Source organism: Fusarium tjaetaba (assembly GCF_013396195.1).
Source record: "Fusarium tjaetaba strain NRRL 66243 chromosome Unknown NRRL66243_c0000125, whole genome shotgun sequence".
Taxonomy (NCBI): Eukaryota; Fungi; Ascomycota; class Sordariomycetes; order Hypocreales; family Nectriaceae; genus Fusarium; species Fusarium tjaetaba.
Genome location: NW_023501321.1, coordinates 18970 through 46812, shown reverse-complemented (window position 1 = coordinate 46812; position 27843 = coordinate 18970). Strand labels below are relative to the sequence as shown.

The 27843-nt window shown below is 48.6% G+C and overlaps 13 protein-coding genes across 13 annotated transcripts; 9 read left to right on the top strand and 4 right to left on the bottom strand.

Moving 5' to 3' along the window:
• Positions 1 to 74: 74 nt before the first annotated feature.
• Positions 75 to 1127, bottom strand: FTJAE_6436 (kinase-like (PK-like); the record flags this gene model as incomplete). Its single annotated transcript, XM_037353048.1, has 2 exons — positions 75 to 950; positions 1017 to 1127. 2 exons carry the CDS (start codon positions 1125 to 1127, stop codon positions 75 to 77), a joined length of 987 nt encoding a protein of 328 aa, XP_037206444.1.
• An 822-nt stretch (positions 1128 to 1949) lies between these two features.
• Positions 1950 to 2591, top strand: FTJAE_6435 (uncharacterized protein; the record flags this gene model as incomplete). The annotated part of the gene is made up of 1 exon (XM_037353047.1): positions 1950 to 2591. The coding sequence occupies one exon, from the start codon at positions 1950 to 1952 to the stop codon at positions 2589 to 2591; it is 642 nt and encodes a 213-aa protein (XP_037206443.1).
• A 1279-nt stretch (positions 2592 to 3870) lies between these two features.
• Positions 3871 to 5309, top strand: FTJAE_6434 (transmembrane amino acid transporter; the record flags this gene model as incomplete). The annotated part of the gene is made up of 2 exons (XM_037353046.1): positions 3871 to 4028; positions 4079 to 5309. The coding sequence occupies 2 exons, from the start codon at positions 3871 to 3873 to the stop codon at positions 5307 to 5309; spliced, it is 1389 nt and encodes a 462-aa protein (XP_037206442.1).
• A 142-nt stretch (positions 5310 to 5451) lies between these two features.
• On the bottom strand, positions 5452 to 7478 carry FTJAE_6433 (high-affinity methionine permease; the record flags this gene model as incomplete). Its single annotated transcript, XM_037353045.1, has 6 exons — positions 5452 to 5689; positions 5746 to 5998; positions 6053 to 6648; positions 6701 to 6872; positions 6920 to 7159; positions 7211 to 7478. The coding sequence occupies 6 exons, from the start codon at positions 7476 to 7478 to the stop codon at positions 5452 to 5454; spliced, it is 1767 nt and encodes a 588-aa protein (XP_037206441.1).
• Positions 7479 to 8432: 954 nt separating this feature from the next.
• FTJAE_6432 (uncharacterized protein) lies at positions 8433 to 11194 on the bottom strand (the record flags this gene model as incomplete). The annotated part of the gene is made up of 4 exons (XM_037353044.1): positions 8433 to 8488; positions 8974 to 9715; positions 9899 to 10182; positions 10435 to 11194. The coding sequence occupies 4 exons, from the start codon at positions 11192 to 11194 to the stop codon at positions 8433 to 8435; spliced, it is 1842 nt and encodes a 613-aa protein (XP_037206440.1).
• Positions 11195 to 11761: 567 nt separating this feature from the next.
• On the top strand, positions 11762 to 13759 carry FTJAE_6431 (ARCA-like protein; the record flags this gene model as incomplete). Its single annotated transcript, XM_037353043.1, has 9 exons — positions 11762 to 11798; positions 11854 to 11868; positions 11942 to 11958; positions 12019 to 12097; positions 12151 to 12542; positions 12589 to 13201; positions 13256 to 13350; positions 13402 to 13451; positions 13498 to 13759. 9 exons carry the CDS (start codon positions 11762 to 11764, stop codon positions 13757 to 13759), a joined length of 1560 nt encoding a protein of 519 aa, XP_037206439.1.
• Positions 13760 to 14499: 740 nt separating this feature from the next.
• Positions 14500 to 15654, top strand: FTJAE_6430 (myo-inositol 2-dehydrogenase; the record flags this gene model as incomplete). Its single annotated transcript, XM_037353042.1, has 3 exons — positions 14500 to 14544; positions 14593 to 14877; positions 14929 to 15654. The coding sequence occupies 3 exons, from the start codon at positions 14500 to 14502 to the stop codon at positions 15652 to 15654; spliced, it is 1056 nt and encodes a 351-aa protein (XP_037206438.1).
• Positions 15655 to 16000: 346 nt separating this feature from the next.
• Positions 16001 to 16732, top strand: FTJAE_6429 (fad linked oxidase; the record flags this gene model as incomplete). Its single annotated transcript, XM_037353040.1, has 2 exons — positions 16001 to 16283; positions 16332 to 16732. 2 exons carry the CDS (start codon positions 16001 to 16003, stop codon positions 16730 to 16732), a joined length of 684 nt encoding a protein of 227 aa, XP_037206437.1.
• Positions 16733 to 17404: 672 nt separating this feature from the next.
• On the top strand, positions 17405 to 17793 carry FTJAE_6428 (thioredoxin Clot; the record flags this gene model as incomplete). The annotated part of the gene is made up of 2 exons (XM_037353039.1): positions 17405 to 17668; positions 17719 to 17793. 2 exons carry the CDS (start codon positions 17405 to 17407, stop codon positions 17791 to 17793), a joined length of 339 nt encoding a protein of 112 aa, XP_037206436.1.
• Positions 17794 to 18565: 772 nt separating this feature from the next.
• On the top strand, positions 18566 to 19237 carry FTJAE_6427 (pyridoxamine 5 phosphate oxidase; the record flags this gene model as incomplete). The annotated part of the gene is made up of 1 exon (XM_037353038.1): positions 18566 to 19237. One exon carries the CDS (start codon positions 18566 to 18568, stop codon positions 19235 to 19237), a length of 672 nt encoding a protein of 223 aa, XP_037206435.1.
• A 1108-nt stretch (positions 19238 to 20345) lies between these two features.
• FTJAE_6426 (magnesium-translocating P-type ATPase) lies at positions 20346 to 23440 on the top strand (the record flags this gene model as incomplete). The annotated part of the gene is made up of 8 exons (XM_037353037.1): positions 20346 to 20705; positions 20756 to 21197; positions 21252 to 21373; positions 21423 to 21638; positions 21687 to 22763; positions 22812 to 22929; positions 22975 to 23116; positions 23167 to 23440. The coding sequence occupies 8 exons, from the start codon at positions 20346 to 20348 to the stop codon at positions 23438 to 23440; spliced, it is 2751 nt and encodes a 916-aa protein (XP_037206434.1).
• A 176-nt stretch (positions 23441 to 23616) lies between these two features.
• FTJAE_6425 (Pth11-like integral membrane) lies at positions 23617 to 25000 on the bottom strand (the record flags this gene model as incomplete). The annotated part of the gene is made up of 5 exons (XM_037353036.1): positions 23617 to 24091; positions 24145 to 24530; positions 24582 to 24649; positions 24701 to 24761; positions 24809 to 25000. The coding sequence occupies 5 exons, from the start codon at positions 24998 to 25000 to the stop codon at positions 23617 to 23619; spliced, it is 1182 nt and encodes a 393-aa protein (XP_037206433.1).
• Positions 25001 to 25973: 973 nt separating this feature from the next.
• Positions 25974 to 27380, top strand: FTJAE_6424 (enoyl hydratase isomerase family; the record flags this gene model as incomplete). The annotated part of the gene is made up of 1 exon (XM_037353035.1): positions 25974 to 27380. The coding sequence occupies one exon, from the start codon at positions 25974 to 25976 to the stop codon at positions 27378 to 27380; it is 1407 nt and encodes a 468-aa protein (XP_037206432.1).
• Positions 27381 to 27843: the final 463 nt, after the last annotated feature.

Here is a 27843-nt window from a genome sequence, read left to right as displayed (position 1 = left end):
ATTAATATTTCATTATCTTCATTTTTTCATTAACCATACATTATAAAGCCATCGACTTTGTCCTTCATTCCCTCCTAAAGAGCACGCCCAGTTGAGAGCCCATATGCTATTTTCGCAAACTGATCCATCACAATATCTTGCCGGTCTGAGAGCCTCCCCAGCACCATATCAGCATACTCCTCGTTCTCGGCCTGAACCTGTAGCGCGGCTTGTTCAAAGCCTTTCGGGTATACACCAGCGCAGCCCCAGTCGATTACCCAGACCTTCATATCCTCATCGAGTACCAAATTTCTCAGCGCCAAATCTTGATGTGTTAGAACAATATCCTTGAACTCGAATCTTTGTGTTTCAGGTTTTAGGTGTTTGACCATGATGCCGACGTCGATTTTGTGATTGCACCAGTCCTCAAGTTCTTTGAGCGTGTTGAAAGGCCCTGCGCCATAATCTGTGAACCATGGACCTTGGAATTTGGCCTCCTGGGACCTCCCAATTGGCCCTACTGGCATGTGGTTGAGGACGGTGGATTGCATCTTCTCAATCACATCGGCGACCTGCTGGGCGACAGTTTCTTTAGCAGTGATACCTAGTGACTGCCAGCTCTTATCGATCATGGATCCTTTTATGTAGTCCATGACAATGAAGTGTGCTTCTACCAAGGGTGTTTCGGGCAGGTCTGGATCTTCTGGGGTCTCGGCGGTGAAAGCGCGATGAACCTTGGGTATTGGTAGGCCCAGGGTTTCAAGGGCAAATTTCATATTTTCTGCTTCGCTCTTTGCCACACCTGGACCACCTTTGATGACGAGATGTTTCGAGATACGTGGTATGATGACATCTCCATAATCGTGAAGTCGAGGCGCCGTCAAGAAAGCTGATAAAAGTTCCTCGTCCGAAACTGAAGCAATGTCCTGCTCATCGAGCGGGAATGTATTGTCATCTTCAATCGATCTAGGCTGTTTGTAGTGGATCAGTATTGCGAAAATGATCATGCGCTGTATTGAGACATGTTCTTAACTTACGTCTTGATATGGTTGAGGGAATGATGGTCTGTCGCCAGGTGCGGGAACCTCCGGAGGGGAGTTTTCGTTGTGTGACTCTGTTCCAGGATTTTTCGACAGAGAGCAACCCATCTCAGCAAGAGTAATGGCGCCCCGACAACAGAATCATTCGCACCGGCCAATAGGTAGCAGAGAACAGTTGTTGACGCACCCTCCAATCTGCAAATATTGATGCTTGTTTCAAGTCAGTCAGCCGATGGTTGGCGGTGGGTCCCTTTTGCCGGGTCAATATCGGGTAACAGTAACTTTGCTTGACGAGCCAGGATTCTCGGGCATCCATGTGATTGTAGTTGACACTGAACCAACAGTTTTGTAGTTGGGCCAATCTTATTAATAGAAATGATCCTAGAAGCGGCTACAATCAATCACTTTTAACTGTCGTGTTTTACAAGCTATGTTACAGGCGAATCGCGCGGCATCACCAGAAATTCTCATGATTCGCCCTTTGCCCTTAGGAGAAAGTTGTTGGCCCTTGAGACGAACCACGACGGCCATTCAAGACCCTAAAAGGTGGCTGTCTTGTGGCTATCTGTGGAAGGTTCTTTTCTATCATGCGTGTTTGCTGCCTAAAGTTTAACTTTATTACCAGCAGGTACCTACGCAAATATGACTTTTATTGGCTGTTGCCACTTGATGAGTTTGCCTTACAGTAAAGAACTGTTGGTGATATATCGTGCAATGTGTAAGGGAGTTTTCAGATAAGCGCGCTCCTATCAGTGACAGGTAATGGGAAATATACCGAGGAATCATTGACAGAAACTAATGATAAAAGGATGAAGAACGCCTGTGTCATTGAACAAAGTTCTTGATGATATCAACGACCTGAGCATTCTTACCCAATCAGCATTTTTATCACATAGTTCCCAGCAGCTAATAAATCCCTCCAACTTTAATATGGGTTGCGGTCCAAGTTCCCCTTCCAAGAGTGAAGGCAGTGGAACTTCTCATACAAACTTCGAAATGCATAACCTCAACCCTCTGAGCTACACGCCCGAGACAGCAGAGAACGAAATTCGAAGTTCCGTTGTTGCAACAGTTCACTTTGTGGCTCATACTGTCGTCCAAGGCGGCGGAAATCATTGGGACATTTTCCTACAGACTGCGCCGAGAAAATCAATCCGGCTGGAAATCGTACCTGGCGCATATCCCGGCCGAGAAGGCTTCCTCGGCCGTCTCGATATCATCCGCCATCCATATGGAATCACACGCCACTCCAACAAGACAGTGAGCATACCTGCACAGCCTGGCCACACTGTAGGCCAGTTCTTGGATGCAATCGTCCGAGCAGATAATCATCGTTATGAATTTACGCAGTCAGGAAGAGGTTGCGGTGGCTGGGTGCGAGACCAATTCTATCTTTTTGTGCAATGCGGACTGATTCCTCCTGGTTGGGAGGCCGAATTTGAGGCGGCGATTAATGTGTTTTGGGTGCAGAATGAGTCTCGGGGACCTTGGCCGTTGACATATGGCACGTATTTGAGAACTAGAAACACCGGTCGCAAGGGGAAGGGCAAGCAGAAAAAGGGTAGGAGGTAGTACTGTCTTAGGGTTTATTTATAAATCTTAGGATAACTACTCTAAGTCTTTGAAATCTTGTTTAAATATACCCAAACTTAGGACAGCATCTTCTGTAGTTAACTAGAATTAGTATATGTATAGGTTAGTGAACAGTCTACATATATATCGCAAACTGATAACAATTTCTGTCCATAGGTTAATCTATAGCTATCACTGTCATTAGCATGGAACTTGCAATTTTTAATCCCAAAAACATTAGTAGAAGCACATGGCAGCATTGGCAATACTGAGATATCAACACGAATAGCGGCAGCCATCTTCCTCCACCGTTGTGATTCAACGTGTTGATACACGCAATTAACGAGCTGGAACTTGATCATTGAATGCCAGTATGGCGCTACTGTTCTTATCGGAGCAGGCTTATTGGCCATTTTTCTTCCACGCAAAACAGTTCTGAGTACCGCAAAGCACTATTTCCCTAATATTGTTAGGGGTCAACTTGGCCAACCCCTGGTTTCTATTGACATCTCAGCCTTGGTAATAGCTTTATTCTTCACAAGCCGCGCCAAGTCCGGAGCGCGATCGGCGCGATGTATCCACTTTGCCCTGACTCATCCTGCATTCGGTTTAGACTTCACGCTAGAAATCTCTTATCGTTCCAGAAGTCGGCTAGAAAGTCCGGTAGTCACCAAAACAAACTTGCAGTAGCTTGGCCAAGGAGGCTGAAAACTTCAGCTGGAAGAAGCGCGCGGCTACGATGAGGCTCTTCCTCGTTGCAACGACATACATCTTGATTCTCGAGACACGACCGGTAGTTTTAGGGGTCTGGGGAAACCCTCCTGACCCTCCCTTCACCTCATTCTTGCGTGGAGATTCGAGAGTCTGGAGCAGTGGGTTTCTCAGTGAAAGAGACCACTCTTTGTGGGACCATAACGTAAAAGTTAGCAAATCCATTGAAGCAATTCAGATCTGGCCATTGCTTGTTTTTCCCTCCATCAGCCGATCTCGCCCAATGAAGGATCGTCTAATTTTAACCGCGATCCTTTACTGCTCTATTGCCCGAGTTCGGTGCGCGACGCCATCGGGCCAGGCCGAAGAACCTCCAATGTTAGTGGGCCGACCTTGACTCGAAAGTTAAACTAACATGAAGACATTTTTTGCCTCTCACCGTTGTCGGACCCAGAGTGGGAATTTATTTAAATACCACTGCTGTTCCAATTATCATCGCGTCAATTGGTCTTGCACTTTTTTGTCTCTTCAACTTTTGCGCTATCAAACTTAACGGGCGACTTTCATCATGAGCCATACAGAACCTAAAAGCGCTGCGGCGCCTGAAGATCAAGAGAAGGGCGTTAATAATGCACCTCCAGCTTTTGTGCCTGAGCTGAGAAACGATGATGCGGTCTTGGGTGATGAAGAGGCGGAGATTATTGACTACAAGACATTAACGTGGTGGTATGTTTACCCCAATCTCCTCATCTCATATAGACACTGACAATTTTCAGGCAAGGCGGTATCGTCCTCATCGCGGAGACAGTATCCCTCGGCATCCTCTCCCTCCCCTCCGTCCTCGCCACTGTCGGTCTCGTCCCCGGCATAGTCCTCATTCTCGTAATGGGTTTCCTCTCCACATACTCCGGCCTCGTCCTCGCTGAATTCCGTGCCCAATACCCCTTCGTCCAGAACTTTGGCGACGCCGTTGAAGTCATTGGAAAGTCCATCGGAATGGGCCGTGTGTTCCAAGAGGTTTTTGGCTGGGCGCAGGTCATTTTTCAGGTTTTCGTTATGGGAAGCCATCTCCTCACTTGGACTATTTGCCTCAACACTCTTACGAATAGCTCGACTTGCACTATCGTCTGGGCTGTTGTTGGACTGGCAGTTTTCTGGGTTCTTAACTTGCCTAGGACCTTGAAGTACACGAGTTATATGTCTATGGCATCGTGCATGTCGATCACGCTCGCTGTTCTCATTACAGTTGGAGATGTTGCGCATGAGCGACCTATCGGCTCTGGTAGCATCGAGGTTGCTCGTGAACTTGGCTTCACAGGCGCTTTCTTGGCTGTCACCAACATTGCCATTTCTTTCTCCAGCCACTCTTGCTTCTTCACCGTCATCTCTGAGTTCAAGAAGCCTGAGGACTGGCCCAAGGCTTTGGCTTTCCTCCAGATAGTCGATACTACTCTCTACATCCTCGCTGCTGTCGTCATCTACGTTTTCGTCGGACCTGACGTTCCTTCGCCTGCTCTGTCTGCCGCTGGCTCTCACACTATGCGAAAGGTCATCTGGGGTATTGCCATTCCCACCATCGTCATTGCTGGTGTCATTTATGGTCATGTCGCTTCAGCCTACATCTTCCAGCGAATCTTCCGAAACACCAAGCACATGGTCCGCCGAACAAAGCTCTCCACAATGGTCTGGTTTGGTGTCACTTTCGGCATCTGGGCTCTGTCAATGGTCATCGCCGAGTCCATTCCTGTGTTCAACAACCTCCTCGGTCTCATCTGCGCCCTTTTCGCTTCGTGGTTCTCTTACGGACTCCCCGGTATCTTCTGGCTCTGGATGCACTACGGAAACTGGTTCAAGGATGGAAAACAGACTTGCCGATTTGTGGCCAACGTTATCCTCTTCCTCACTGGCTTTCTTATCTGCGTCCTTGGACTCTGGGCTTCCATTGAGGCTATTGCTGAAGGAGGAAGCAAAACTCCTTGGTCTTGCGCGAGCAACGCTGCGGAATAGACCACTTTCAAGTTAGAATAATGATGTTTAGACAGTACCAATAATACCCATTTTTGTTTAGATGCAAAATCTCTGTTAAAAGATTTGACTCCCTATTGCTATCTGATGCTTATATCTCGATCCACCATTCACTATGGCCCAATTAAGCCTTGATGGATCCCTCTGAGCTGGGAGCCACAACAGTTGTTCTCTGGCGGAGGTTGCCAGCCTCGTCATGTTCTTCATCCCACCGAGGAACATCAGCATGGGGAACCTTAACCAGTCGGTGAGTGTTGGCTCCATTGTCATCGACATTGGTAATCTCGGTGCGGATAGCATATCCCTTCCATTTGGGCAGCACGAACATCCAAACCACATAGTAAAGGGCGCAAACAAGGACACTAGAGACTGCTGTTAGTAAAATAGAAGATAGTGATATTCCTAGATTGACACTCACATGGCAATACCGACGACACAGTACGTCGCATACCAGAAGCTGACATCACCGGCATATGGGCCGCCCTTGGGGGGGTACCAAGGCATGACGAGGATAAACACCTGGACGAGAGTGTAGAAGATGATAGGAGCATGCCAGGCTTTGAAATCAGAGCGACCAATACCGGCCTTTGAGCGACGGCGGCGAATCACATAGAGACCTACAACCATGGCAAACCTGAACATGGCATCGGGGTATGTGCCCAGACTAACAACTGTGAAACCGATCAGCATCAGAGAACACCAATAGGGATGAGGCTACTACTTACCGAAAGTGAAGGCATCACCAGCCGGGGGTGCGACAATCATGATGAAGGTCAACACCCACTTGAGGATGTAAGGACCAAGCGGAGTACCGAAAGGCTTAGTCGAGACCCAGAAGTTGGTCCAAGGCAAAACGCCCTGCCGACCAATCTCACGAAGCATACGAGCAGATCCAACCAACACAGCGAGAAGATTACCAAAGGCACTCAAGAGGACAAGGAAGTTAAGGACGTTAGCCGCAGACTTGCTGTCCCCAAAGAGCTTGGTGAAGAAGACCGATGCGGCAATCTCACTAGCCTCAGCGAACTCCTCCTTGGGAACGACAGCGAAGTAGGCGATGTTGCAAAGCATGTACAGCACAGCGACGACAGTAAGCGAGATAGTACCGTTTCGCTTGAGCGTGGGGATAGGGTTCTGGATCTCGTTGACGACGTTGAAGGCGTTCCAGTATCCGGCGTATGAGAAGACGATACTGACGAGGGCGCTGGCTAGATCGTTTCCGTTGGGGGTCGCACCGGCAAAGGCGTCACGGAAGTTATGACCGGGGTCGGGGATACGCTTGACGTTGCCGCCGAGGACAACGAAGCCTGCAATGCTGATGCTGTATGATGTGTTAGGGGTGAAGGGGTATTGAAGGATGAAAGGGGGCTTACAAGACTAGAGTGAGGATCTTCAAGGCGCCGATGAAGTTGACCAGCCAGAGGGAGTACTTGTTGTGCGCGATGACAAAGATGACAGCAAGAGTATAAGCTGCGATAGCGACACCTCGCATCTGCCATTCAGAGGGAGTCTCGCCAGTCATTCGCCAAAGGTACCTCGACAGAACTATATATTGTCAGAACGCGCAAGCCTGATGATGGAAGGTATCTTACCGACGGCATTGCTACTGCTGAAGGAGAGAATGACCGACTGGACAGCAAAGGTAACAGGGAAGAAGTGCTTAGGCCGAGGATACGCCTGTTCGAGATACACAACCTCTGAACCACTGCGATTAGGAAAGTAACTCGCCAATTCGAGGTAAACGCTGAAACCAGACGCAGCCATGATGAAGCCGATGAACCAGATGATCAGCGCCAGACCGACAGATCCAGCACGGTTAAGAATACTCGAAGCTATAACGCGTCAGTGCCTATACCTCACCTACAGTATGAAAGGGAACGTACGCGTAGAGAAGATACCGGTTCCAATCATCATATTAACATTCAGAAAAATAACTGTAAGCCAACCAACGTTGTATCCAAGCGGCGAGTTCGACTCAACAGGTGCACCGACAGCTTCCTGGTACGAAGGTTTCGATCCATTGCCGCCTTTGACACGCGTGTACGCAAGACCGCCATCGTGAATGACAGAAGGCTCAGAGTCGCTAGCCTCGGGGTCCGCCGACACGGTCGCGGTGGTTTTCTGGCTTTCAAAAAAGTTTGAGAAGCCCATTTTGCCAGATTCGCGATTGACAATGAGGAATGCGATGACTCGCAGGAATTGACCGATATAAGAATATTGGTATGCCGATGAGGGGCAGGTAAAACGTGCGACGGCAGATTGAGTTATATAAACATGGATCGTCTGTGCGACGGTGGGTGGTGGTGCAGGATGACACAATTCTCGAGGATCTTGACATGACTGCACCAAGACTCGGGCTCCCCGTTAGAAATCCCACCCTGTGTATCCGAGCTGGAACGAAATAGTGGTATGCTTAAAAGAACATCCACTTAATAGGTAGGATCTCCGCGTGGGATGGGCCTTGTTTGCAGCGGACTTGGATAACTGTTGGTGGCGAGATGGATCGGTCTAGATGGGGGTTGTATAACGTTGTAGTGCATTGTGTCACTTCGGTAGCTTGGCGATGAACTTGGCGAGTGTTTCTTGTCGTATCTTAGAGTGCAAAATTGGAAGTTAAGATAACAGTGTCGTACAAGACACGCGTTCTAAATGTTGTACACTGACCAGTCTTCCAGGTGCATGCCAAACCGATATCTCTTCCAGCGACTATTACGCCTCACTAATAACCCATCAAGCATCTCCATCAAGACCCTCAATTCCCCTCCACAAATTCGCCGAACTTGAAGTCAATCCCCCAGCTTTAAACAAACACCTTAAAAATTACCGGCGCCTCCCCGACACAACCCTCCAATTCAGGCAACACATCGTCTGTTCAGACCAATGAAACCCCCCATAATTACTGTTTCGCAATAACGGGGATGCGATTGTATCATACCCAAAACAAGTGGGGATACCCGATGATATCTGATAACGACATCGACTGTCGTGATAGCGAATCTATAATTGTGGCTCGATTGGGCTTAGCCTCGGAAAGGATCGAGAGGCCGCGGGTGCGGGAGACGAACCGGGCCCGCTGGAACAAGCAGGGAGGTTTGGCCGCGGGGTCTAATTGGTGAGAGGCTTGGGCAATTTGGTAGATTCTCCAAGGCCAAGCTTTTGTGCTATGATTTGGTGCTGACTTAGTGGGGGTTAAACTTGGTCGATAGTGCGTGGTGGGATCTACGTCTATATGGCCCAGAATGGCGAATAGCGCTGGCTCATTTAGGCAGTTCGTTGTCATTCATTATCTGTGTTTGCAGCCTAAAGCTTAACCTTATAGGCCGCCTTCATCCATAGTTGGCAAGTCGAATGTTTATAATATCTACACATAAGAAATCGAGCCAGTGGAAATGCGAGGAGACATCCCGTATGCTGATGAAGTTCTTTGATACTTGTCAGCCAACTTCGAAAAGCATTCGACAAGCAGGACCATTTGATACAATGACCTTGCAAGCCAAATACATCACCCCCAGCCCTCACAAAGAGGTAAGGATTGATATACAACATCTGGCAGGTTGGTAATTTACAACTGACTGCTGCGCGTTCAAAATGCAACATCTGACACACTGCTTGCCCTGTAGTCTATGATGTAGTGTCACTAGCCTACCTCTCATAGGATCAGCGGTTGGGGGAAGATAGCTCTGCGAAAGGGCAACCCAGACAGATAGGTCTTTTGTGGACAATACGCGTGTGATGGGAGGGAGCAGCGTCGGTAAACCAGTCAAAGGAAGCAGCCCATCTCCTTCAACAAGGGTGGATTCGAAGCCGTTGAGAGAACCGCACGTCTCTCCCTCGCAGTTTGCAGAAGTGACTGCGCTATTTAGCTTATGCCAAATATCAGAGGCCCCCATTGAGAAATGCCGACCGGGAAATCCTGCGGTGGAAATTCTGTAGCTGGCATGAAGGCTAGTGTTTTCCCTTAATATCTCGTCGATGAGAAGTTCGGCGTTGAGCCCGGGCGTCGAAGTATCAGCTAGGTTGTCATAGTTTGTTATACTCGACATGGAGATTGCATCGTACCCTGTCTTCTCTGGCGTACTAGCCGTTTCGAATCCCTGATCACGTACCATGTCGTACAGGAAGTTCTTCCACTCGATCCTACCAGGGACAGCTGTCACAACACAGGCTCTTTGCGGATCAGATGTAATCTCTGTCAATGTATTCAGAAAGAAACAAAGACCACTGTGTGAGACTGCAACGAGATAACCACTGCCCGAAACAACATCATGCTGTCGTCCTGCTAAAAGGGTCTGTGCCACCATGAGAACACCACCAGGCGGCCAAGATCTCAGCAAGCCGTGATCCACAGGGTCGTAGTCTGGCAAATTTGAGGTGATGAGAATATTTCTCTGGGTCCAGTATAGGTTCTCTAACCCGGAGCGTGTTGGCCGCACTTCAAGCTCTTCTTGCATACAGATACTTGGCATAGCTCTGACGAGAGTACAGATAGTTTGTATAAGTGCAAGTAAGCAGAAGGTGCTATCCTCTCTTCCATCATCCCCATCTGGGCGACAGATTGTACATGAGCATACCTGACGCAAAGAAGTAAATGATTGAGAAAATTGCTGAGCGGCTTCGAGATATCCTTTGTTCAAAGCCGCCTCCATTGTGTGGTGCAAGACCGGGGTTTGCCTGAGTTCCGGGAGAAGGTGACGAGTTAGCAGATAGAATCCCCTTCCATAACTAGATTCTGATACCGGAGGAAAAGAGGCTCGTGGATCTCTATTTGATAAGAACTCCATGTGGCCCTCACCATCTCTCATGGCAGCCAGAAAGATGCGTGCGGCGGAGCCCAAGCAAGCACCAGTACTCCGAGCTTGAGGGCCCAAGAGAAGTCTCATAGGGCCCCCAAAGGTATCGACCAAGCAAGTATCCCATGAAAGCCGACCATACGACATGATATCTTGGGGTTGGTGATGATTAATTAGTATGTTGCCGCTGGGAATGATGTGGTGCTTCCGATTAACCCGCAACAATTCACTTGAATCCCCCTGATGGTAAGTTATAATAACTTGGGCATCTAAAGAGAATTCACTTCGCGTGCCGTCAGGTCTGTAGATTACCGTACCGTCTTGGTGCTGGACCTCGACTCGAAGGTCCAGAAGCCAGTGGGCTACGGCGGCAATCCAGGCGCAATCTGCTCCGCCGGACAAGAAAAGACGATCAAGGCGTCCGCCTGAGACTTCGAAAACTTCCTTCAACACTAACGCAATATCCTTCGGCGATCCAGAACTTCGTAGATTACGTTGACCGTCCATGAGACAGAGCTTGGTGAGACCATGTAACACTAAACCGAACTCTGACGAGGCAAGCAATCCTCCAGAGGATTCAACCAGTGCAATCCACTGCCTCAGCGCAGGTGTAAGCTCAGCCGGTGGATCATACAGGAGAAAGAGCTCTCGTATAACCTTTGCGGCAACAGTCGTCGAGAATCCTTCTGTGAGACAGGCACAGATACCAAGACAGTTCAAGCCCTCGGCAGATTCCTGCATACTCCATATGATATGCTTGACCCCGAACCCAAACCAGAGCGCTTTGCCGAATGATGGAAAAGCGCTGATCTTATCAAGGGCTCGATGGAGACGTAATTCGCCATTTGGACCGAGCTTGACGTTGGAAAAGATCGCCCTGGCAGCGTAGATAGTGAAAGCCTCGATGCCAGCCTTTGATAACCTTGATAAAACATCGACGGAAAAAGCGACACTACCGCTGAGGACTTTGGTCCAGTCGACTGTGCCTTGTTGCTGAAACCCAACGGCAGTACTAAGCTGTAGGTCTTGAGAGAGGAGGGGAGCTGACTGGCCCGAGCTCGCGCGAGAAGACGCCATCACATTGCCAGGCGAAATAGAATTGCTGGGGTAATTGGAGTGTAGACGCGCTACTTGAATTATGTTCCGGGGCTAAGAAATTACAGCAATGTGATTGTTTGGAAATGTCAGAAAGCACATTGACGAGATCACAAAGCGGGGGAATGTAATTTAGGCATCAATATTGACATGTATCGATATTATGAGGCGTCCAATTGGATGTTTCAATGTGCAAGTTGGCTGTGTGATATCTCAGTCTGTTTGGCCACTCACTTGAACCTATGCCTGTAGGCTTACGGTGTCAAATAAGTGCCGAGATTTGATTTCAGCAGTTACTCATAGACTGCGAGCACAAAGAACCTAGATACTGATGTTTTCCTATAGTTCATATGAATAAATGCAATGTCTTGAGAGAGTAATGGCTTCATGCAGTCAGAGCTCTCCAGATTCAACCTAGCGTCGATTGATTACTATTTCGGGAATGTATCGGCGATGATTTGCCAACCCCGCCTCCACGTCAGATCTCGGCGATTCCTACTCTCTTCTTCCATGCTGGAGACAAAAGGACACTAGTTGAGCCGCTTCGTTATGCCGGTACCTAAGAACCCATGTACAGAATGCAAAAGTAAGCAAGAGACCCAATAGAAACCCACATGACGAACACATATTGACAATTTTAGGCAAACACCTCAAATGTCCGTCCACCTTAGTCAAGGCAACCTGGAAGCAGAGGGAGAATTGAGCGCGAATTCTAACTCAAGGTCCTAGGTGCCGGTGATGAGGCTGTATGTACACGGTGTCTCAAGAAAGGGCTGGAGTGTGTCCGGTTGGGACGAAATCGGCAGTTCAGAGATGGCTCTTCGGCAAAGTATGATGCCAAGTTCTCAGGATCGCAGAGCTGGGTGAACAGTAGTGCCAAAGAGTGTATGTGCACTGGACACAACACTTGCTCAGAGAAATAGCTAAATGATCAACAGTTCGCCTTCAAACAAGTTCGCGGCGCGCAACACAGAGAATCGCTCTCGCAGATGAGGCGTCGACTTCAACGACAAAGACAGCAAGCCATCCAGCTGTGGATAACAACGGAACATCTAATGCGGCTCTTGACTTCACACTCGGAGGTTCAACATACTTCAATTCGACAGTTTCATCAAGTCTATCCCCTCCCCGTGGCGGACACTCGCAACCTTCAGCACTGCCAACATTCGCAACCCAACCGAGGCAGCATCCACTGGCACTCTCTCAGCGTGGTCCTTCTTGGGGCGGCTTACTTCATGCGTTGGAGCCACCGCACCAGCGAGACTTGCCGCTGGAGGGCGTACAAGAAGCATGCCTCTTACGATACTTTATCGAGGAGTTGTCACATTGGGTGCGTTCGCCATCACTGAGTCGGAATGCTGATACTGACCGTCCAGTTTGATCTAGTTGACCCGCAGCGAAGATACCAATTGGTTGTTCCAGAACGAGCCAGGCGATATCCTCCCCTACTCAACGCCATATTAGCAATGTCAGCACGACACTTATGCCGCGTGGAAAAGTACAAGACAGCCCGAGGAATTGTATATCGCGGGCAACCATTACCGAGTCTCAGCTCACACTCTGCAGTGGAGTATATGCTCAAATGCATGCCCGTCCTTAAAGACTTTCATACCACGGAAGACGGGGAGACCCGAGAACTCATCGTGACAACGGCTGTCATCCTACGTCATTTCGAAGAGCTCGATGACGAAGATGAAGATCCCGCTCTCGGTAGTCGCCCTGACGAGAGTGTCAACTTCCTCGCAATCCTAAACGCTGTTCTTCGGAGTTTGACATCAGATGATCTTATTAACCGCCGAGAACTGCTTATTGCATCTTACTGGGTTGCTTTACGACAAGAAGTTTACTATGCCCTTCGGAAAGGATACCCAGCTCAGATGGTCGAACCACCAGCTGAGTGGTCCGATATATCGCCGGCGAACAGAATAGTCTTTCATACGAGTCAGGTCACAAAGTGGCTGTTTGATGACAAGTCGGAGAGTGGATGGCGTGAGTGCTCTCCTAGCTCTTGTAGGATCTATATGTTAACGGTTCGGCGCGCAGATAAACTCAAAGAACAGGAGGAATATCTTGATCAATATGTGACCGGGCGCTTTGAACCCATTCTTCATCGACCACCAGACCGAGTTCTAGGAGAGGTATTTCCAACGATGTGGTATGCTTCACCCATCGCACTTACGGGTATGCAGCACATGATGATAGCAAAGATGATTCTAACCGCAGAGTCACCTCTCCTCTCGTAAGTTCGACAGTACCTCCTCTCATGCATGTACTAACCTCCCCAGACAAGCCGATGATGTCCGAGCAGCATACCGCAAAGCCGAAGGTGAAGTGCGAAATCTAGTCCTCCAAGTGTGCGGTACTGCTGTCCAACATCCCGATACCCAACCGGGTCTGGTAAATGCCATTCTAGCTATACAGATGTATGGAAGTTACTTCACTGATCCTTGGGAACAAGAGGCACTCAAGAAAACGGTTCAGATGTTCAAGGATTGTCAGGCTTGGCCGTTGCCGAAAGCTTTGAGAGAGCGATATTACAAGTCATAGCGGATTTGGTTGCATTGGCGTGTGTTATGTTATGTTGGTACAACCTCCTCGGAGTTTCGACCTATTATCTTACACAGTTTTTTCTTTGCGTCTGACACATTGGATCCTCTTTGCAACGCCCCCACAGGTGAAGGGGTGCATCCAGCTTATATGCAGACAACTCGCAGGCTTATTCTTCCATCAGCGACATACCCCATCTGGGAGCAGCCATTACGGTCACAGGCCAATAGACTTACATTGAATCATGGAGCAAATCATGTTTCCTTATTCCACTTGTGTATAATCTCAGTTGCCGATTATTGAATGTCTGTGTCAGTGCTGTGATGGAGATTTGTTCCGACTTCTACGTTGAGGCCAGAGAACCAGATACGGTGATGGGGTGCTCGCCGGATCCTACCGAATCAAGCTAGCCTCAAGCAACTGTTTGCCCAATAAAGCAGCTACTGCCGCAACATCTCCTGATATAGCAGCCCCGACGAGAAGTTTCGGCGACATCTGCTTAGATAGGTAACCATTTATTTGCGTTTGAGGATGATCATGTCTGTCGAGACAAGATATTCGGAGATAGTTCGCAAGATGATCAAACGTTGTTATACAGATTATATGAAGAAGAGAGACAGAGAAATATAAACAGGTCTGTTTCTTCTTCCCTCTCTCGAGTTTCAATACCCTCATCCTTATTCAACTCAGCCCAAGAGAAAAGTCCTGCAGTTACCGCTTCCATTTCCATACCATACATCATGCCTCAAACCTTGAACATTGCGGTTGTTGGCCTCGGTCGCATGGTAAGAATTATTTCCTCCCTTTAAAATACTTTTACTGACCAGAACCAGGGCAAGCGACACGTGCATACTCTCTTGTATAGGGTACCCCGTGCTCGAGTCGTCGCAGTATGCAGCTCAATGGAGCACGAAGTCAAGTGGGCCAAGGAGAACGAAGAGTACAAAGAGTTCAACATCTCTGTCTACGATAGCTATGATGAGATGCTCAACCATCCTGGCCTTCAAGCTGTGTGGGTTTCTACCAGTACCGATGTGCACTCCAGCCAGTCTCTCAATGCCATTGATAAGGGACTGCACGTCCTTTGTGAGAAGCCTTTGAGCACTGACATGGCTGAGGTATGTCTCCCTAATATTTATCTAGCGAGATGTTGTTGACCATATCGGTAGGCTCAAACTGTCGTTGATGCAGCAAAGAAGAGCCCCCATCTCAAAGTCATGGCCGGCTTCTCTCGTCGATTTGACGCTTCTTACCGGGACGCTGCAGCCAAGATCTATAACGACAAGGCCATCGGAGAGCCATTCATGGTTCGCTCCAATACCTATGATCTCCTCGACGAAACCGGGTTTTTCGTTCGCTACGCCTCTCGCAACGGCGGCATCTTTGTTGACTGCGCCATTCACGACATTGACCTGTCAATCTGGTATCTCGGCAACCCAATCCCCAAAGCATGCTGGGCAACCGGAACTCTCCAACACCACCCTGAACTCAAAGATCTCAACGACGTTGACAATGCAGTCGGTGTAGTCGAGTTCTGGGGCGGCAAGATCGCTTACTTCTACTGTTCCCGAACTCAAGCCCACGGCCATGACGTCTGTACTGAAATCGCCGGAAAGACTGGCAAGATCTCAGTCAATATTGTTCCCAAGGCTAATAATGTTGTTCTGGCGGATAAGCTTGGTATTCGGCATGAGGTTCAGCCTGAGTATTGGCAGCGATTTGAAGATGCGTTTGCGCTGGAGGCTAATGAGTTTACGGATGCGGTGTTGAAGGATAAGCCGGTTCCTTTGCCTATCGAGGGAGGGATGCAGGTTATGAATATTGGTCGGGCGCTTCAGCATGCGCTGTTGAGTGGGGACTTGGTCAGGTTTGATGAGAAGGGCAATTGGGAGTAACAGAACTCAGCATAAAATCATACAGGCTGACTCTTAGCTATGAGATTATTTCGATGGTTAATAGTTGAATAAAAGTCTTTGGCCATGATATGATATGAAATGCATGATAAGCTACTGCATCGAAGCATGTGATTTGATGCTATTCCCAGCCACTTTTATGCACAAATGCACCAGGTCGCATGATGCACTCTCCCTCCACCAATCAAAAACTAGACATATCTCCACCCACAAGCATGAATTACCCACCCGAAAATTAAACGCGCTTCTTATCTCTCTCATCAACCTCAAATCTTCACTCTCACCTTCACCTTCACTCTCTCCCTTAAACGCCACTCACTCACTCATCATGGGCATCTTCCGCTTGGCCAGAAAAACAGTCTTCGCCGGCTTGTTGGGCACCTCCACAGCCGCCGCGTACCTCGCATCTCGAAACCCCGTCATCTCCCCGCTCCCCGCCAACGACCCCATCTGGTCGTCTCGACTCTTTAGGAGGGCTAATCCGAATGGTAACCCTGCTGCCCAGGATGTCGTCATCAAGCGCATCCCCTTTGACAAGATTCGTCCGGAGTTGCTGCAGAATAACAATGAATTGACGCTTGAGTTTTGTCGTGGCGTTTGGAGCGGTTGGGGTAAGTAACCTTTTCTCAGTGAATTTGAGTTATCGCTCACCGATTCAGGCTTCGCTATTCAGCGACGATATGCGCAATTGAAGTATCGAGGTCCCGAGACAGAGCATCAGCTCTGGGATCCTGAGCAGCTCGCTACAGCAACCTACGACAAGGGCGCCGTTATCACTGATCATTTCGAAGTCGTTGAGAAGACTCCTACGTCCATCACCGTGCGCTGCGGCGACTCACCGCGCAACCAGCCCCTGCGCCCATCTGACGGTCTTTTCCAGATCAGCGCTACTATCGACAAGGCGCATGAGGAGGTTGAGCTGCGCCTCAAGAGCGTTTTTTTCTCCAGCGAGGGCAAGGTTGCGGGTAACAAGGGCCCTATGCCTCCGTTCATTGAGGAGCTGCATCAGTGGTATGCGAGGATCTGGGCTGAGACTGCGTCTTGGAAGCTTCTTAAGTGATGGGAGGATTATGAGTTATGATATACCATGTAGATCGTGGGCAGCTGCTGCACTGACGAAATGAACGACCATGTCTGAAATGCAAGATCTCTTTTCTCTATTTTGCTGGTTCGGGCATTTTTGAGCTTGAAAGGGGTGATCTGATCGATACAAGGTTGTAGAAATCTAGCAGTTTATGTGAAGATGACATTCGTCTTCAGAAAGGCACATCAGTCACGACATTCGTTGAGGGTTTTCGTCATACGATGAGCCCCGCTCATTTCACTGTGCCATTTCGTGGAGTCGAGGACTTGGCAACGTTCGACAATAGAGTCAAATGTTAGAAATGTGAGTGCATAGTGATTCATCAACTGGTGGACATTCGATAGAGGCTTGCGAAAATAAACCGACAAGTGTATACGAGTACTAGGACAATAAGCGCGCACTGTCATGTACCGCCACATTCGCACGAATTGCCATGTGCCAACACAGCTACGCACTGTCTTAGTCATCAGAACCCGAGTTGAGTTTTTGCGACCTGGCGTCTTGCTCGAGAATCTTCGCTGACATATCACACCGATTAAACTTCACCTCCCGTCCATTTAATACTTCAATCCTGCACTGCAAACCCGTTTTTAAACCTTCTCTTCTATTCTCTATCCCCGATTGATCATCGCCAGTAACACCGCCAAAATGCCTCTCATCGACGCCAACACTCCACCTACCTCCACTGACACTCACTACGTCGTCTACTTTGCCTCAGGCGAGCCCTCATGGTGTCCCGACTGCCGTGATGCCCTCCCCGCGCTAAAGGCTGTCTTTGGCGGGGCTTCTGATCCTACCGCTTACATCGTCCGCGTGGGTTCGCGTGATGAGTGGAGAGCTACGCCCAAGAACAAGTATCGCCTTCCGCCTTATAACATCAATGGCGTTCCTACTGTCGTGAAGTACAAAGATGTAAGTTGATGAACTGGGGTTAGTTTGGATGTGAATTAATGGTATTTTAGGGCAAGGAGGTTGGACGATTGGGGGATAAGGAGAGTCAGGTTGAGTCATCTCTTCGCAAGCTTGTGAGCCAGTAAAGGCTCTTGTCAATGATGAAGGCCATTGGCTGCGACTGAACTGAGAGAGCTATTTACTGTCTAGGACTGGTTCTTGTCACTCAATATCGGGGTAGCTTGTTCAGTGTCTACCAAGCTCATATTCTCAAAATGGATCGACCAACGGGATAGATCTACATCAATCGGGAGCTAAAAATAGAAATAAAAAACGATAGACGCCTTCTCTGACACTTTTGAATGATTCATAAATGGTTTGACGTCTTCACTGTCCTCGTGTGTTTATATGATATTGTGTATTGTTGCTCGCAAACCCTCTTCCTTCCCCAGTATCATTCGATTCCACGCTACTTTCTTTCTAGACCGATGCTGCAAGTCGGGCAAAATGCAATTAATCGATACCTAGATTGTATTTATTTATCTCAGCCAAGCCCTGCAGAATTCACTACATAATCAGAACGTGGGTTCTGGGTGGATTTGTAGCTATACCTGTTGGACTTGAACCTGTGCTACTATGATCAGCTAGCTCAAGATAAAGAATTGTCATTGCAATTACCCTGTAAAATTGTAATGCAATAATCTTGGTATCAATCATATTGCTTTAAAGCGCATCAATGCATGAGGCTATTGAATCCGATACCGGATCATGATGAATCAGATACGGATTAGGTGATCAGCCATGATACTTCCATAATCAGAATGGGAGTCACACTCAACACTTTGACTCTTCATAAATACCGCCAACTTACCGCCTCATCTCATGAAATACTTAGACGCAAGTTCAAGACCTTGCAAAATGGCAAATACCGGACTCCAAGCCAAGCTTCGCGCCCTTCCTGTTCTAGAAGGAGCTTCGCATCCCAAATCAGAATTCTCTTCATTCCCCTCAACCCCTCATCTCGCATTCGAGAAATGGCTCGACGAGGCTATATCCTCCAACGTCCCCGAACCCCATGCCATGACCATTTCAACAGTCGATTCCCAAGGCTGTCCCGATGCGCGCGTCCTAATCCTCAAAAACATCGACCAACGCGGCTGGCACTTCGCCATCAAAGCAACCAGCCCCAAAGGTCTTCAAATCTCAACCAACAACAACGTCGCACTGACTTTCTACTGGCCCAAAATCGGACGCCAGATTCGCTTACGGGGAAAAGCAAATGCCCTCCCGAGAAGTGAGTGTGAGCAGGATTGGACGGCAAGATCGGCCATGGCCAAGATCACTGCCAAGGTGTCGAGGCAGAGCGAACCACTTAATGACCCGCATGAGCTGGAGGCCAAGATGGCGGAAGCCGTGAAAAGTCATGAGATTGAGGGACAGGAGTTGAGTTCTGAGGGATGGGTTGTTTATGCTGTTGCGCCAGAGACGGTTGAGTTCTGGCAGGCTTCTAGTGATCGGTTGCATCAGCGATTGCAGTACACTTTGGATCCTGCCCAGAACACCTGGAGCAAAACAGCTCTTTGGCCGTGAATTCTTACACTGCACCAATCTCTATCTTGGAGGATTTGTGTATACGTGCATATACGCCGGGTATAACGCGATTTGGTCTCCCTTATGCTACTAGCGGGCTTACGCGTCCTCGATATCGCCCAGAGTCTAGACCCAAGCCTCACTAATAAACAACTCATATAAAAACACATACAACCTTCGGATCTTGACGTGCCGTTCGTGAAGTCATCGGAGGGATGAAAAAGACGCGAATGCGAAAAAGGGAGGTCGGTAGTTTCGGCCGAACGGGGCTGTGCAGTGCCTGATCGCCAATTGTCAATCACGGCATTGCCCGCTGGGCTGTGTTTTTGTAATTTGGCAATATAACAACATTTAAAATTCCATCAGAAAAATATTTTCTCGCAGAAAGTCAATCTGCTGAGGATCAGTTAGGGAGATACGGAGTACATGACTTTGTATCAGACGATTTCTTGTCAGTGTCTCGCCAAGTTACATGTTGCACATCAATCACCGCATTTCACATAGTATTCGGAACTCGGCTCTTGTATGCAGGTACCTTGATAGAAACTTGGCGCTTGGCTACGAGATATTTGCTTGCCCTGCCCGGTTTAATATGTCTTGTCGCCAAGGGTATTCGGCACGTTTTATACGAGAGGTTATTAGATGGGAACGCTCGGCATGAGTCACCCCCCACAGACGATAACACATGCTTTTTGTCCCTTGGCTGTGTTAGTTTGGAAAAGATTTTCGTTTATCATTTAGTTAGGGCGTGTGTCATTTCTTGGAGTCTAATCAGGAGAGAGTTTACAAGTTCATGATTTGTATATATCGCTGATCCCCCCCATCCTACATAGAACTTTACTTTTCTTCTACTTTACTCACAGTAAATTATTCAGTTCAATTCGATGAAAGACTCTTTTGTTGCAGTTTACTTACCTTTCGCAAATCTGGAGAACTCGCTGGAATTTCTCCTCTTCAGAGGAATCGCCAAGTCTGAAGCAGCAGACTTTGATCCACCTTAAGTTTTGTACGAGCCAGCACTGCCTTTACTACGAAATCTGGTGAACTGACTGTTCAGATTTGGTGTAGAACCCCCAAAACGAATGATCCGTCAACAAATGTCAACACAATGGCCCGCCGCGACACCAACATCCTCGGCCGTCTTAGCCTACGCAACGGCAAATCCCGCGTGCGAACCGCGACATGGCAACTAAACCCAGAACGGGCAACCAAGAGCACACCCGAAGATATCCTTCGCTGGATTGCGTCCATGACTCCTGACACGGCGCTTGCGCATTTGGTCTCGAGCAGCGATGGTATTTCTGAGGCTGAAGCTACGGCGCGACGACGCGTTCAGGGTCAGAATGTTGTCTCGTCGCGAAAGCCGCAGTCTTGGTTTATGTTATTGCTGATTGTCATTCCGAATCCGTTTAATATTCTGTTGATGTTTTTGGCGATTCTTAATGTTGCGATGCCGGATCCTAGTTGGGTGAGTTCTGTTGGAAGAGAGGGTTTGTCATGGGGCTAATAAAGTGATAGGAAGGTTTTGCTGTTCTCATGGTCATGATTGTTATTTCCGTCGCTGTACGCTTCTGGCAAGAGTTCCAAAGCGGTGTTGCCATTTTTCGTCTTCAATCCGCCATCATTCCCAAGATTCGAGTCCGTCGACCCGCAACCTACACCGACGAGCTTCAACTCTCCTGGACTGAGGGCACAGTCCTCGAGACTGACCTCGTCCCTGGAGATATAGTCATTCTTGTTCCTGGTGCTATTGTTCCAGCTGATTGTCTGATTCTTGAGTCTTCATACTTGAGGATCAGTCAGTCTGCTTGGACGGGTGAGAGTGAACCTGTTGGTAAGGATGCGGGACCTCACGATGCGAAGGAGGCTTTCTCGATCTTTGACTTTAGTAATGTTGCACTTATGGGGACGAATATTGTGAGCGGTCATGGTGTTGGACTAGTTGTTCGGACTGGTGATGGTAAGTTCCGCTGGCATCCTTCAGTCCGAGACTGGGATTGACTGACATTGTTAGATGCGATGATTGCGACCATGGTTAAGGAGGTTGAGAAGAAGCGACAACCCAATGCCTTCCAAAAGGGCATTCTCAATGTTACTTGGATGCTCATCGGCTTCATGGTCGTCATGGTTCCCATCGTAAGCAACTCTCGAACCAAATCGCGTGACTCCAACTGACCATCTTCAGGTTCTCTGCATCTCCGGCAAAGTCACTGGCGACTGGAAGAACGCGGCGCTTTTCAGTATCAGCGTCGCGGTCGGTCTCGTTCCCGAAATGCTTCCCGCCATCGTCAACGCCAATCTCGCACGAGCCGCCCATCAGCTTTCCAAGAAACAAGCAATCGTCAAGCGTCTCGACTCAGTTCAGAACCTCGGCGCCATGACAGTCTTGTGCAGCGACAAGGTATGCATTTCGCTTCAGTGACTTAACCACGTACTAATGACGAGGCAGACTGGAACCTTGACCAAGGACGAACTCTCAGTGCACAAGTACTCCAACGCCGAGGGCGAAGACATCCTCAACATCATGGAACTCGCAAAAGTCGACTCTCAAATCCAAGGTAACAGCGGCAACAACATGGACAGGGCTATTCTGCACTATCATCTCCCGAACGGCGACGAAGTCGGTGTAGCGCACTACGAGCAAGTCCGCGTCATCCCTTTTGACTTTGAACGTCGTCGCTCCGGCTGTATCGTCCGCGGCATAACGGGCCAATACCTCCTCATCGTGAAGGGCGCATTCGACGAAGTCCTCACTCGGTGTTCGTCTATGCGCTCAGCTGGGAAGAGCGAGTATCTTAGCACTGAGATGCAGGCTCGGTGGAGACAACTCGCTATGCAGAAGAATATGGAGGGATATCGTGTTCTGCTCGTTGCGTCGCGGATTCTTGGAAAGTCTTATGTCAATGAGCTTGATATGCTTGAAACGAACATGACGCTTGAGGGAATGATTAGTTTCTCTGATCCTCCCAAGGACGACGCCAAAGACGCTATCGCAAGTCTTACTGAGCTCGGTGTTCAAGTCAAGGTCTTGACCGGTGACTCCCTCCCCGTCGCTCTCAACATCTGCCGTTCCCTCGAACTCCTCCAGCACTCCGAAGCAATGGACGACGACGCAGAAGCCATATCCGGCCCTGAACTAGCCCTCCTCGAAGACTCCGACGAATTCGACCTCGCCGTTGAACGATGCAGTGTCTTTGCCAAAGTAACGCCCAAGCAGAAAAGTCTTATTGTTCTCGCTCTTCAAAAAGCCGGTAACTGCGTTGGCATGCTCGGCGACGGGATCAACGACTGTGGCGCGCTTCGAGATGCAGATGTTGGAATCTCTGTTGACTCTGGAGCGGGTGTAGCAAAGGACTGTGCGGATTTGATACTGACGGAGAAGGGGCTTTCGATTATTGTGCGGAGTGTGATTTTGGGAAGGATTACGCATGGTAATACTATAAAGTATATCAAGATGGTCGCTTCGTCCAACTTTGGTAATGTCTTTAGTATTCTGGCTGCTAGTGCTTGGCTCCCTTATACGCCGGTAAGTCGCTTATCATACCTTGCAGGGAGTATGCTAACTAGGGTATAGATGACTAGCATTCAACTTCTCGCTCAGAACTTGCTCTACGATATCAGTCAGATCGCCATTCCTTGGGATCGCGTTGATGAAGAGTACTTGACTCGACCACGACAATGGAACGCAAAGGGTATGTTTCTTGTTTTTCCGTATGGACATGTCTAACAAGTAGCAGATATCCTTAAGTTCATCGTAGTCCTCGGTCCTACAAGCTCAGTCATCGACATGTGCACCTTTTCTCTCAACTGGTTCTACTATGGTATTCGAACTACCTCCGATAACATCAAGCTCGCGCAAACACATTGGTTCCTTGAAGGGTAAGCTCCTCTCAACCCTTTTCTTTTCTACATCGCTAACACTGTGACAGTCTTCTCACCCAGACCCTGATCGTCCACTTACTCCGCACCGCCAAGGTTCCTTTCATCCAGAGCCGTGCAGCACCGATCCTTGTCTTCTCCACAGCGTCGATCATGGCAATTGGTTTTGTGCTACCCTGGATCCCGGCTTTTAGGCCTGCGTTCAGCTTTGCTCAGCCAGCACCTACCTTTGTTGGATTCTTGGCTGCTGAGCTGTTGCTTTATACCGTTGAGGTGCAGATTGTCAAGATGATCTACATGAAGATCTTTGGTACGTGGCTGTGAACAGATCACCAAAGCACAGAACAGGAGTTGGATGACATGCGACTTCTGGTGGAATGATGGGGGGATAGGGTTTTTTATCGGTTTGCCCGGTTTTCCCTATCTTGTAGTAGAGGTATCTCTTTAGTCTTTTAATCTATATAGCTCTTTTATTCTTCTAGTATATTTCCCATTACTTCTCATCTTTGCTCTGTTTGCTGTGTATAACTCTTATGGACATGGATACCTTGTTTGTCGACGTTCTCCCCTGAGCTCGAGTTTGTGGAGGCTGCGTGGCCTACAGCCGAGTCACCCGTTATCCGGTTGGTCAACTCAACCTCATCATCATGGTCTCCAAGCCTAAGCTTATCGCTTCCGCCAAAATACTTAGACCCTCCATACGTGAACAAAGGCCCCATTGAGTTCGACGTAGCGCTCTTCCACTGCTTGGACCCATTCCCTGTTCCTTTTGCATCTTGGCTGCCGAACGTTGAAGAGATTTTGTCCCGAACTATATGTCGCAACGGTGCAAGGTGCGGAAGACATGCGGATACAATTGCGATACACGGTTCGAGGTCGGACCAGATGAAGACGGGCCCCATGGCTCTCGTGACGTCCTCGGTCTTAGAAAGCTCGGTGAGGAAGTGGATGCGTACGGCGCTAGCAGCGCAGACGCTATGGTCCATAGTTAGTTAAGAGGTATTCGCAGCCAAACATGAGTAACTTACAAACCACCTAGCATAAGAATGCCAGCAATGCCGATCCTCTTCCTCAGTGACATTTGTAGCCGAAAGATATGCGGTATAGGGATAAGCAGGATATAAAAGTCGTTGATCATGTTGATGATACCAAGGGCGAGAAAGAACGTATTGATGTCAATGCAGGTCCCCTCTGTGCCCGCGAACTGAGTCCAAAAATGGTTCAATGGTCTACAGACGTTACCCATGGTGACCCAGACCACTATGGGATACGATATGGAAAGAAAGTACCCGAACTTCATGGAAAGGGGGAAGAGACGCTCCGTGGAGAGGAAAATGCGGCTGTAGAAGAGGAGGATCGAGATCTTGATGACGGCACAGGATGCAGAGTACAAAAATGTGTATCCGAAAAGTATCTGCGATAATTAGTTGCAGGGGAAGCTAGATCGAAGGGGAGACGAATTCACCTTGTAGATTTGTTGCAGGTTGCTCAGGTCGACGGCCCATATATGCTTACCTGCACCGTAATGGCCACCTGAGAACTGTTAGTACGAACATGAAGCGGATCTTCGTGATACTAGCTTACCTGCTATGGCTAAGCCTGCAGTCCCTCCCACCAGCGCCTTGTCCATTGTCAACCACTCGAACTTTGGATTTGGTGTTGAATCAGCATTACCATAGAGACAATGATAACCCAGTCATCCCAGTGTATCTTGGTCTGCTGGATATTTCTAGCGGTAAATCGAAGTGCGATGGCGATCAGGGCGAGTAATAATACACTGATTATAGCGGCTCTGTCGGAGGCTGCAGTGTTGGCAGTGAGGTCGACGTCAGGGGGTGGAGGGCCGGCGAAAGCGATGATTCGAGGGTCGATCGCGGAATCCATTGTTGACCAGTGTCTCGAGGGATTCTGAGGACGCAAACACCCAGGGATTCAATCCGTGGATAGACCTAAAGAATGGAAGGAGAATTATAAAAACAAAATAAAAAGCATGGCCATGTCCCAGTCTGAGACAGCTGTTGGCAGGAACATATTTACGGATCAAGTTTGATGCTTATGCTTAAGGACAAAGTAGGCAATGCCGAGGGACTTCCGAGATGCGCAGCCGACAAACCAACATACTGTTGTTGCTGGGTGTCATTTGCTTGCATGAGGAGATTTCAGGTTCCTTTGCACATCTGCTACCAACTTTACGTTGCATCGAATCACAACCGCACCAACCAAATAATCTTCCGGGCATTTCCGCCTTGTTCCCACAGGCGTGTGTCGGACCGTGTTCCGCTGCCCAATCGGTTTCACGCAGGGGACCAGGGTTCGCCATTTCTGGATTCTGTTCCTGGAGGGTGTTGTCCGTCTTGGCCTGTCAGTTGGTTCACAAACACAACTGATTACTGACATAAGGTAGCATTGCCAAGCTGGTGACGCGTTTCTTTCACATCTTATGATATGGCACTATTGGGTATTGCGCTGAATGTATTATAAAAGTAGGGTAATATTTGCAAGCATCAACATTACTTTCATGAATCATGACTATGTGTTTTATATGGACGCCATACTCGCTCAGCTCTCTTGTATCGTTGTTTCTGGTTTATAAAAAGGGAATGGTATGACAGTATCTAATGTATCGGCTCCTCGGAAGTTCTGCCTAATTGAGCAACTCATTCTGGGGGGTCAGTCAACTGTCAAGGGCCAACAGTCAAGGGTCGGCCAACAGTATCAAATGCCTGTCTATCGTAGTCAATGTAACATAAGAACACACAGCCGTGCTAATATCTTCAGTGCCCCAGATTTTTCCCAATTCTCAACTTCTTTAGGCATTGTTCATCTTCCAAGTTTGAACCATATCACCTCTACTAACATGTCGTCCACTTTGAGCGATGTCCCTGAGCTGACAGCCATTGAGCGTGTTGGGCCAAGAGGCTATCTTCGCTATGTTTTCCCAATGCGGTTATCAGATAATACCTCTCCTGACAGGGCCATGGAGGTTCTTAAAGGGGGGTATAAATCTGCTTGCCACAGAATTGGCTCTATGGCTTCAGAGGCAGTACCCGATCTCGAAGAAAAGCAGGCGAATGTACTGAAGCTGCAGAAATTGCCCGAGGATTTAATCGGGCACATGACTTTCAAAGACTTACGAGACTCGGAGAAGTATGAATGGACTTACGAAGACCTCAAAAAGAAGCACTTCCCCATCTCAGCATTCGATGCCGACCTCCTTATGCCCGGCCCTCTATGGCCTCAACCAGGGAAACCTGTGCACATTTCTCTAGCACAAGCCAACTTCATCCGTGGCGGCGTGATAATCGGATGGTGTGTTTTTCACATGGTTGGCGATGCAACTACCTATCTCACTTGGACCAAGATCTGGGCAGAAGAGTGTCGCCGCATCCAGGGACTTGAGATTTCAAGTCCAGTTGTTATTGATGAGGCCATGCTTGCCGACAGGTCGCTTGTCACTAGACCTTCTGGCCGCAACAAAGGACGTCCCGAGGATCACCCGGAGTATACTATTCTACCGTTTACGCCAACGGGTGCATCTCCCGCTATGCTGAGCACGACATTCCGAGGGCAGGTGTTTTATTTTTCTCCATCGGCGCTTGCGTTTCTCAAAGCTGAAGCATCGCCTGATCGTCTGACTAGGCCAACAGACCAGCGATGGATCTCGACCAACGATGCCTTTTCAGCTCTCATGTGGCGTACTGCAGTGGCCGTTCAAGCACCTATCGAGAGCCTAGAAGATGGCGAGAATCCACACTCTGTGTTCAACATTGCCGTGGATGGTCGAAAACGTACCGACCCTCCAGTCCACCCCCAGACTCTAGGCTGCTTTCTTCAGTACATTTCTGTCTCAGCGCCGATTCGAGAAATCTTGACGACTTTGAGCCTGGCAGACCTGGCGGTACTTATACGCAAGGAGGTGAATCTGCGCCTAAACGATCAATTCACCGATGATGTTGTGACACTTATCGATCAGTTGGAAGATGTGACGAGGCTAGTTCCAACGGCCTTCTTGGACGTGCTGGGAAAATCATCTGTACAGACATCATGGGCTGAGTTTGACCTTGCAACTGTGGAATGGGGGCCAGTATTGGGAGATAGGATTGAGGCGATTCGGTGTCCTAATACGGGGATTTTGCCTGGCTGCCACGTTGTTCTGCCGACTTTGTCAGATGGCGGTATTGAGGTAGTATTTGGCACCGAGGGAGGTCTGTTGGAAAAGGTCGTTGATGATCCACTATGGATGAGGTTTGCTGTACCAAGATAGTCGTGATGTTCTGAGCAAGTGCCCGACTTCCGCGCTCATTTGCCGCTCAGTTCCGCGGAACAGGAGCCAATCGGATGCGTCCAACTGCCGAACTTCGATCGGCGGCTCAAATGACCAAGATAAACAGAGTCAGAAAACTGGACATCTGGACTAGACTTCATCACAAGAATTGAAGGACAAGTAGATTAAGTAGTATTCAAAAGATAGTTACTACATAGTCTACAGTCGTTGAATAGATATCCCAGGTCACGTCTATCGATCTATGACCAGATTCTATCCAATGGCACATGAGGAAACCAGAGACTAACCAATCATAGGCCATACAATTGAAGTGCCGAGGAGCAAATCACACTATTCCCAACAAGGAAAGGCTTCCTCGGAGCTCATCAACACTCGCATCTGGGGTAAATCCGGGGCATCCTACTATCAATCATATCTTGATACAAATACTCACCCTCTACTC